Source organism: Tripterygium wilfordii, chromosome 16, assembly GCF_013401445.1.
Source record: "Tripterygium wilfordii isolate XIE 37 chromosome 16, ASM1340144v1, whole genome shotgun sequence".
NCBI classification, from domain to species: Eukaryota; Viridiplantae; Streptophyta; class Magnoliopsida; order Celastrales; family Celastraceae; genus Tripterygium; species Tripterygium wilfordii.
This window is the reverse complement of record NC_052247.1, coordinates 1,140,614-1,150,768: the sequence shown is the minus strand read 5'-3', so window position 1 is coordinate 1,150,768 and position 10,155 is coordinate 1,140,614. Positions and strand designations below refer to the sequence as shown.

The 10,155-nt window shown below is 36.6% G+C and overlaps 3 protein-coding genes across 3 annotated transcripts; all 3 read right to left on the bottom strand.

Annotated features, from left to right (window-relative positions):
- Positions 1–396: 396 nt before the first annotated feature.
- LOC119981510 (UDP-glucosyltransferase 29-like) lies at positions 397–2,588 on the bottom strand. The gene has a single exon (XM_038824662.1). The coding sequence runs from the start codon at positions 2,143–2,145 to the stop codon at positions 817–819; it is 1,329 nt and encodes a 442-aa protein (XP_038680590.1). The 5' UTR covers positions 2,146–2,588; the 3' UTR covers positions 397–816.
- A 2,401-nt stretch (positions 2,589–4,989) lies between these two features.
- Positions 4,990–6,453, bottom strand: LOC119980346 (UDP-glucosyltransferase 29-like). Its single transcript, XM_038823012.1, has one exon. The coding sequence runs from the start codon at positions 6,379–6,381 to the stop codon at positions 5,053–5,055; it is 1,329 nt and encodes a 442-aa protein (XP_038678940.1). The 5' UTR covers positions 6,382–6,453; the 3' UTR covers positions 4,990–5,052.
- Positions 6,454–7,631: 1,178 nt separating this feature from the next.
- LOC119980541 (UDP-glucosyltransferase 29-like) lies at positions 7,632–9,787 on the bottom strand. Its single transcript, XM_038823273.1, has one exon. It carries the CDS (start codon positions 9,410–9,412, stop codon positions 8,084–8,086), a length of 1,329 nt encoding a protein of 442 aa, XP_038679201.1. The 5' UTR covers positions 9,413–9,787; the 3' UTR covers positions 7,632–8,083.
- Between the last annotated feature and the right edge of the window lie 368 nt (positions 9,788–10,155).

The following is a 10,155-nucleotide window of genomic DNA, read 5'->3' as shown; positions in this document are numbered from 1 at the left end:
AAAATTAAAATTATATGAAATTCTTAATAGTTAATAATATTATAAATGTTTATAAAATAATTATTCTAGAAAATATGAACTATTATTACAAACCGTAGATCCACATTAATTTTAAAAAAAAAAATTATCATGGTTATATGAACCCCATGTCAATTTGTACTGTGTGTTATTATTAAATCATTAAACAAGTGGGAATAACGTGGGCCCCACGTTTAAAAAAAAAAACACACTCTTGAATAAGCTCCTATTAAGAGCGGAAGAATCATCTAGTTGCGTCATATCGCAAACCGCTTTCTGCAATGCTCCACCAAACAGACAGTCAATCGATGTGAAACTTAGCAGAACACTCTAGGTTGTGTGCGGATTAGGTCAAGAGTCTTGGTCACATTACAAATATTTCCTCAAAAACCAACAACAATCTTTTTTTTTATTATATCCCAACAAGAAGCATAAGAACAGAACCAACTGCTACAGGATAACAACAACCAGAGGACCACAACTAGAAGAAGCCCCAACCAATACCAAGCCGGAGAAGCACAACTGAAAACAACACTAACTAGGGAAGCCAGAACCCAGCCACAACATAGATGAAAGAAACCAAATTAAGTTATGCTCCAATTGTAGAAGCATACCAACAAAGACAACATTATTAGCTAGCTGCTAATAAACACCTAACCACCCAAGAACATGTCATCCCTCAAAGCCCCCTGCTTGGCAAGAGCATATCAGCCACGGAATTCGACTCTCTCCACACGCGGTTGAAGGTGATGGGAGTCGGCAATCGCAAAGAGAGAGAGATGAATCTAGTGATGTGGTTCAAATTCCACATAGATTGACCAATTCATTGACGACTTTATCAATTTCTGCCTCTCCTTTATTAATCAAATGCTCACTCATTTCCTTAGCTTTCCTCTTGACATCTTCATTTTTCTCCACCACTAGCTCTCTAATCACCTTTGCTATCTCTTCCCTTTCAAACCTCCCACTCTTGTTTCTCTTTACTTGTAAACCAACCCCAACATCTTCAACCAACCTAGCATTCAATGGTTGATCAAGTTGCATTGGCATTGTTATTATTGGCACTCCTAACTTCATGCTCTCCATCACTGAACCCCATCCACAATGACTCACAAACCCTGCAATGCTACAATGCCTTAGAATCCTTGCTTGAGGTGCCCAACCTTCTACAACAATCCCTTTCTCTCCGATCCTATCGATGAATTTGGGTGGAAGTGACTCTTCAAGGTTGGTTTTATCTTCTTCATGAAACCTAATGACCCATATAAAGTTTACTTTGCTAATCTCAAGTCCATAAGCTACTTCTTCCCTTTCTTCCTTGGTTAAGAAGCACTCGCTCCCAAACGATACAAGCACGGTCGATGATTGTTCCTTCCTGTCAAGCCATTTGATCATCTCTTTGCTTCCATCTTCAATTTCTTGAATAGGGTCTTGAACAAGCGGACCGACAGGAACCATCTTCTTCTTAAAGATTACAGAAAGATAATCTAGATACTTTCCTTCTAGTTCATGAAAAGTCTTCATCAAAACGATATTACAAGATTGTTCCAAGCAGTTAAAGGCCTTATCTTTGTCTCGGCCATCTTCGAGAGCTTTGTCAAGCAACAATTTCTCGTAGTCATGGAGAAAAATTTCCAGAAAAGGAAATTCATCACTAGGGTTTCTTACTCTATGAACTACAAAAGCAATCGCTACCGTCGAGACTATCATGAAGTTTACAGCCAGAATATTCATACGCTGAGCCGCTTCCGGTGCCCATGGCATGAGGAAGTCATAGATCAACAAGTCTGGCTTCAAGTGTTCCAAGATTTTGGTGAAGTTAGTGCTTGACATGTCAAGTGCTTTCTTGAGGGTTGTCATGAGATGGGGTGGTAGGCCTTTGGTTGAGTGGTATTGAGGAGGAAGGCCTTCCAATGATGGGAGATGGAGTTCCACTAGTTGGATTGAAAGTGAGTATTTTTGGGATATTTTTGGTTTGATTGAATTGAGATTGATTGGTGTTGAACAAAAGTATATGTAAAAGTTTCTCTTTGTGAGTTTCTTGGCTAGCTCTAGGTAAGGAGATATGTGACCATGAGCTAGCCATGGGAGCATCAAGACACTAATAGTTTTCTGCCTAGCTTCCATACCTTTTCTCTCTCTTGCTGATCTCTAGTTTTTTCTTTCTATCAATTTGAGTCTACTTTAGTTCTATATATACTTATATAGGAGAATTCTTCTATACATGTCTCTAATCTCAACCGTTGAATCTGACCAATAACTGAAATTAAAGTTGATGATAATTTTTTAAAAAAACACAAAGTTTCACCTGTTTGAGTCGTACACGAGACGCCAGATTCCAATGACTAGTCAAGAGTAGTTGAATAGTATCGTCGATGACCGGAGGGGACGTTAGAGTTGGTCTGATCGAAGATGGGAAGAGTCGACAGTGTCACTACTTCAAGCTTAATTTCTAGCGCGTTTCTAGTTGTAGCTTGTAGGTCGATTGTCTGAAACGGTGGTCAGATGACGATTTGTGGTGTGGAGATTTTTTTTATCATCTTCGATCTCAACTATTGGTCAGATCTGACTAAGATGAGGGGCACGTAAACTTTAAAATTTATCGGCGCTCTTATGGGAGAAGCATATAGAAAATTAGAAAAAGACCTTTAATGTCAATGTAATAATCATATCGGTGTAGAATATGCTGTAATCTAAAGGGGAAGGAATTTTCATTGATGCACTGCACACTAATCAATTGATCGGATTCAACACAGATATACGTAATCACTTACGACTGTAAAAATAGATTTTTCTTCTTCTTCCTGGATCTCTATGTAAGCACTTTGACAAAGTAATAGAAAGTGTCAATTCATGAGTTAGTAGTACATACATGCATTTGCCACTACTACTTTTGGGTATTTGGATTTTTGCCTAGTGACAAATGGACTTTGTAAGATGTTCAACTGATTCAACTACGTCATGTCTATTAATTTTCTAGGTTGCCAAACAGAAATAATATATTACTTTTAAAAAAAAAACTTTTGTTTTATTTCCATATTACTTCAATCAAGATGACAACTTAGTGAAAAATTATGTCGAAATTAGGGTAAAATGTTTTGGGTCATTTCAAAGTATATTTCTGATTATTTCACAAGTTTGAGAATCACCGGCTGCACTTAAATTTATGTAATGTGAGGTTCTTCCATCCATTCTTTTTCATAATAAAGGTGATTTTTTCGTCGGAAGATATACCTAAACATTTTACGTTGTCAAAAGAATAAAAATCCAATTGATAATAATATCTCTCTCAACGAAAATAAGTGTCAATGCAACTATTAATGTGATTATTCCAACTGTGTTTAGTATTATATACCAAAGTGTCATAGCGGGGATCTTCACTATCGGATCTATTATTCAGATAACTTAAAATTCGATAAGTATAAAAAGAATTTTCCAGTTCACTTATAAACGAATGCTCATTGTCAATCTCAAAAATTTGAGTTTCAATATCAAAATAGATGGAATAACTGTCCCTATTACTATCCCTAACTAAAAAAGTTTCATCAGAACTGAAATTAAAAACACCCCAACCGCCTGCTAAATGATCAAGATTACTGTAACTAGAACTGTCAGTATCACTCCAAGGATGCATTTTTTTATTCCTATCATTTAGAATAGGATCTTCACGTACACTAACATTTTCAATAGGACCAAGACTATCCATTGATTTACTTAAACAACATCGGTAGTCTACCTTCCTCCTAGATAACATCGAATTGAACCACCATTTTTCCATAGAACTTTCTTGCCCTTATTTACATGAAAATACAATAGAATAGACAAATAGTCCTTCGATCAAAAACTCGTTGAAAAATTGCATATCCTATCAAAATAAGCATATAGACCCAATCACTAGTATTCTTAACTACTAATAATAATAAGTAGTTCTTACAAACAAAGGAGGAATAAACGACGTTCTCCACACGCTACAAAAATAATATTGTATTTAGGAGGGCTTCTCTGGTGAGGGATCCCTCACTTTATTTAAAATGCGGAATCCATCTAACAACATTCATGCACGGGTCACATCATGTGTGGAGGGTCGCACTTATTCTAAATGAATGGTGTTAGATAGATCCCTCACTTTAAATAAAATGAGGGATCCCTCACCAGAGAATTTTTCTGTATTTAGACCTCGCTTTAATTAGTCTAACACAAAATATATCTGAACATGAGGCTTGTAGGCTCTGGACATGCGTGATTCGAAGCCCAATTTGAAAGTTTGATGGGCTTTTGATTTTACACTTTTTTTTTTCCCTTTTCTATCCTAATAACGATTTTGCATATTTTGTGGTTTGACGGAGACTAAGTCTGGTGAAGTAAACACAAAACTATGATGTGATGTGTCACACTTCTCAAATTATGAGATGATAATTTTAAGAAGACTATACATTCTGAGAACTGCAAACCCTTAGATACGACTATACATGCTAAAAGAATCAATGAAGGTGAAACCTTGAACACCATTGTTTAAAAGGAAAAGAAAAGCATACAAAAGTCTCTGGCAAGACATTTGTAGCTAGAATTATCTACTTTAAATATTTTGTTCCATGTACAAAGTTACTGGTTTGAAACCAAGAGATTTTTGTGTAGTTCTTGAATTACAAGCTTTTGACTACTACTTAAGGAATTTAATTGGGTTCAGTTTGGTTTTGCTATCAACAGCTCTAGAATCCATTCTTATAACAAAAGCGATTTTACTGTTTGATTGTCATTTTAAGCAACTTTTTAGAGAAGACAAGGAAATGATTTTGTTTTTGGCAAAGCAATTGCATTATCCACTTAACAAGGCTCGTATTTTGCAGTGATTTATGTGGTGCAAGGTCATGTGAGGGATATGTATAAAGTTTTAAAATCTCTCAGAGACAGAAACCCACAAAATACACCCTTATTATAAGGCCCTAGAGAAAAGTGGTATATATAAATATATATATATATATATATATATATATATTATATTTGTATAATGAGATATGAATATAGTGATGTAGTTCAAAATTCACATAGATTGATCAATTCATTGACCACTTTATCAATCTCTGCCTCTCCTTTATTAATCAAATGCTGACTCATATCCTTAGCTTTCCTCTTGACATCTCCATTTTTCTCCACCACTAGCTCTCTAATCACCTTTGCTATCTCTTCCCTTTCAAACCTCCCACTCTTGTTTCTCTTTACTTGTAAACCAACCCCAACATCTTCCACCAACCTAGCATTCAATGGTTGATCAAGTTGCATTGGCATTGTTATTGTTGGCACTCCTAACTTCATACTCTCCATCACTGAACCCCATCCACAATGACTCACAAACCCTGCAATGCTACAATGCCTTAGAATCCTTGCTTGAGGTGCCCAACCTTCTACAACAATCCCTCTCTCTCCGATCCGATCGATGAATTTGGGTGGAAGTGATTCTTCAAGGTTGGTTTTCTCTTCTTCATGAAACCTAATGACCCATATGAAGTTTACTTGGCTAATCTCAAGTCCATAAGCTACTTCTTCCCTTTCTTCCTTGGTTAAGAAGTACTCGCTTCCAAACGATACAAGCACGGTCGATGATTGTTCCTTCCTATCAAGCCATTTGATCATCTCTTTGCTTCCATCTTCGATTTCTTGAACAGGGTCTTGAACGAGCGAACCGACAGGAACCATCTTTTTCTTGAAGATTACAGAAAGATAATCTAGATACTTTCCTTCCAATTCATGGAAAGTCTTCATCAAAACAATATTACAAGATTGTTCCAAGCAGTTATAGAACTTATATTTGTCTTGGCCATCTTCGAGAGCTTTGTCAAGCAACAATTTCTCGTAGTCATGGAAAAAAAATCCCGGAAAAGGAAATTCTTCACTAGGATTTTTTACTCTATGAACTACAAAAGCAATCGCTACCGTCGAGACTATCATGAAGTTGACAGCCGGAATATTCATACGCCGAGCCGCTTCCGGCACCCATGGCATGAGGAAGTCATAGATCAACAAGTCTGGTTTCAAGTGTTCCAAGATTTTGGTGAAGTTAGCGCTTGACATGTCAAGTGCTTTCTTGAGGGTTGCCATGAGATGGGGTGGTAGGCCTTTGGTTGAGTGGTATTGAGGAGGAAGGCCTTCCAATGATGGGAGATGGAGTTCCACTAGTTGGATTGAAAGTGAGTATTTTTGGGATATTTTTGGTTTGATTGAATTGAGATTGATTGGTGTTGAACAGAAGTATATGGAGAAGTTTCTCTTTGTGAGTTTCTTGGCTAGCTCTAGGTAAGGAGATATGTGACCATGAGCTAGCCATGGGAACATCAAGACACTAATAGTTTTCTGCCTAACTTCCATACCTTTTCTTTCTCTCTTGATGATCTCTAGCTTTTTCTTTATATCAACTTGGGTCTACTTTAGTGTTATATATGAGAGAATTCTTCTCTCTCATCTCAGCCATTAAATCTGACCAACAAATGAGATTAAAGTTGATAATAATTTTTTTAAAAAAACACGAAGTTTGGCATGTTTAAGTCGTACACGGAACGCCAGATTCCGATGGCTAGTCAAGACTAGTCGAATGGTACCGTCGGTGGCAAGAAGGGTTCATCAGGGTTGCAATACAAATATAAGTCATCGCTTACAACTGTAAAAATAGACTTCTCTTCTTCCTGGATCTATGTAAGTACTTTGACAGCTAATAGAAAGTGACAATTCATGAGTTAGTAGTGCATGTATGCATTTGCCACCACTACTTTGGGTAGTTGGATTTTTGCCTAGTGCCTTTAGTCAGGTGTTCAATTCATTCAACTGATGGTGTCATGATCATGTCTATTAATTTTCTAGGCTACCAAACAGAAATCATATATTCAAAAAAAGTACTTTTGTCTTATTTCCACATTACTTCAATCATGGTGACAACTTAATGAAAAATTGTGTCCAAATTAGGGTAAAGTGTTTTGGGTAATTTCTAAGTATATTTCGGGTTATTTCGCAAGTTTGAGAATCACCGGTTGTACATAGATTTATTTTATGTGAGGTGCTTCCATCCATTCTTTTTCATAGAAGAGATGATTTTTTCACTGTGAGATACACTTAAACATTCTACTTTATCAGAAGAACAAAACTCTCACTGTTAATAATATCTCTCTCCAACAACAATCTCTAAACGGTATAAAAATAATATTGTATTTAGACCTTGCTTTAATTAGCTTAATAAAAAAATCCATGAACGTAAGGCTTGTAGGTCTAAGCACTAGACATGCATGATTCGAAACCCACTTTGAAAGTTTGATGGGTTTTGGGTTTTACAGTCTAATTTTTTTCCCTTTCTATTCTAGTATGGATTTTGCACATTTCGTGGTTTTACGGAGACTAAGTTTGATGGAAAATACATAAAAATATGATGTGATGTGCCACACTTCTCAAATTATTAGATGATAACGTAAAAACAACTATACATTCTAAGAATTACAGAGCCTCAGATACGACTGTACATGCTAAAAGAAGTAGTGAAGGTGAAACCTTGAACACTGTTGTTTAAAAGGAAAAGAGAAGTATACAAAAGTTTTTGGCGAGGCATTTGTAGCTAGAATTATCTACTTCAAATATTTTGTTCCATGAACATTGAACAAGTTACTGGTTTGGAACCAAGAGATTTTTCTGTAGTTCTCGAATTACAAGCTGTTGACTACTATTTAAGGAATTTTAATTGGGTACGGTTCTGTTTGGTTTTACAATCAACAACTCTAGAATCCATTCTTGTAACAAAAGCTATTTTAGTGTTTGATTGTCATTTTAAGCAACTTTCTAGTACATGATTTTGTTTTTGGCAAAACAATTGCAGATCCACTTAACAAGGTTGGTATTTTGCAGTTATTTATGTCGTGTAGGGTCGAGTGAGGGATATGTATAAAGTTTTAAAATCTCAATCGTTGGATGATTCGACGACTGAGATAGAAATATGCAAAATACACCTTTATTATATGATTGCATAAGAGAAAAATTATTTATACATATATAAAACATATGTATAGTGAGATGAATCTAGTGATGTGGTTCAAAATCCACATAGATTGACCAATTCATTCACCATTTCGTCAATCTCTGTCTCTCCTCTGTTAATCAAATTCTCACTCATTTCCTTAGCTTTCCTCTTAACATCTCTATTTTTCTCCACCATTACCTCTCTTATCACCTTTGCTATCTCCTCCCTTTCAAATCTCCCACTTTTGTTTCTCTTCACTTCTACACCAACCCCAACATCTTCAACCAACCTAGCATTCAATGGTTGGTCAAGTTGCATTGGCATCCCAATTATTGGCACTCCAAACTTCATGCTCTCCATCACTGAACTCCATCCACAATGACTCACAAATCCTCCAACGCTACAATGCCTTAGAATCCTTGCTTGTGGTGCCCAACCTTCTACAACAAGCCCTTTCTCTCCGATCCGATCGATGAATTTGAGTGGAAGTGATTCTTCAAGGTTGGTTTTCTCTTCTTCATGAAATCTAATGACCCATATGAAGTTTACTTTGCTAATCTCAAGTCCATAAGCTACTTCTTCTCGTTCTTCCTTGGTTAAGAAGTACTCGCTCCCAAACGATACGAACACAGTTGACGATTGTTCCTTCCTGTCAAGCCATTTGCTAATCTCTTTGCTTCCATCTTCCATTTCTTCTATAGGGTCTTGAACGAGTGGACCGACTGGGACCATCTTCTTTTTAAAGATTTCAGAAAGATAATCTAGATACTTTCCTTCCAATTCATGGAAAGTCTTGAACAAAACAATGTTACAAGATTTTTCCAAGCACTTAAAAAACTTATCTTTGACTTGGCCATCTTCCAGAGCTTTGTCAAACAACAATTTCTCGTAGTCATGGAGAAAAATTCCCGGAAAAGGAAATTCTTCACTAGGGTTTCTAACTCTATGAACTGAAAAAGCAATCATTACCGTCGAGGTTTCCAAGAAGTTGACAGCCGGAATATTCATACGCTGAGCAGTTTCCGGTGCCCATGGCATGATGAAGTCATAGAGTAACAAGTCTGGCTTCAAGTTTTCCAAGATTTTGGTGAAGTTAGGGCTTGACATGTCAAGTGCTTCCTTGAGGGTTGTCATGAGATGGGGTGGTAGGCCTTTGGTTGAGTGATATTGAGGAGGAAGGCCTTCTAATGATGGGAGATGGAGTTCCACTAGTTCGATTGAAAGTGAGTATTTTTGGGAGATTTTTGGTTTGATTGAATTGAGAATGATTGGTGTTGAACAAAAGTATATGTGAAAGTTTCTCTTTGTGAGTTTCTTGGCTAGCTCTAGGTAAGGAGATATGTGACCATGAGCTAGCCATGGGAGCATCAAGACACTAATAGTTCTCCGCCTAGCTTCCATGCCTTTTCTGATCTCTTGATAATCTCTAGCCTCTTCTTTCAACCAATTTGAGTCTACTTTATCCAAGCGGCAAGCGCTATATATATACAATAAGCAACTTCCGTGTCCAAGGTTTTCGTAGTGGGTGGGTTAAGAACAGACATGATGTACGTACGCAAACCTTACCTCACATAATATATGGAGAGACTATTTCCATGACTGTGATACTTAAGTTGCACCTTTATAATTCCATCACTAAACCATATATTCGCCTCTACATATAGACATATGTAGAAGAAACTAGAAAAAGAGAACTAATCTTGATGTTATAATCGGTGTAGAATAATAATATTCTATAACCTAAATGGGAAGGAATATTAATTGATGCATTGCACACTAATAAAAAATGCATCGGATTCAATTGACAACTAGTACAACTGTTTGTTCTAATGTGGTGATTTAATTTATGCGTTTTTCTGTAAAAGGGTTTGCGTTGATTCGAGAGGATCGGTTCCAGGACAAATATACATCATCACTTACGACTGATGAACATAAATGCAATTGTAGAGACACCATTATTGCACACGGAATTGCATAGACTGCCTCAGTTGTTTATGGACTTGAGCAATTTGAGAAGTAATAGAAAGTGACAAATGGACTTATAAGGTTTTGAAGTGATAGGGATGTCTAGTAATTTTCTTGGCTGCCAAACAGAAGTTTAAGCAAACTCATACTTCTCTTCCTTAAAAAGTGTAGCATCTTCT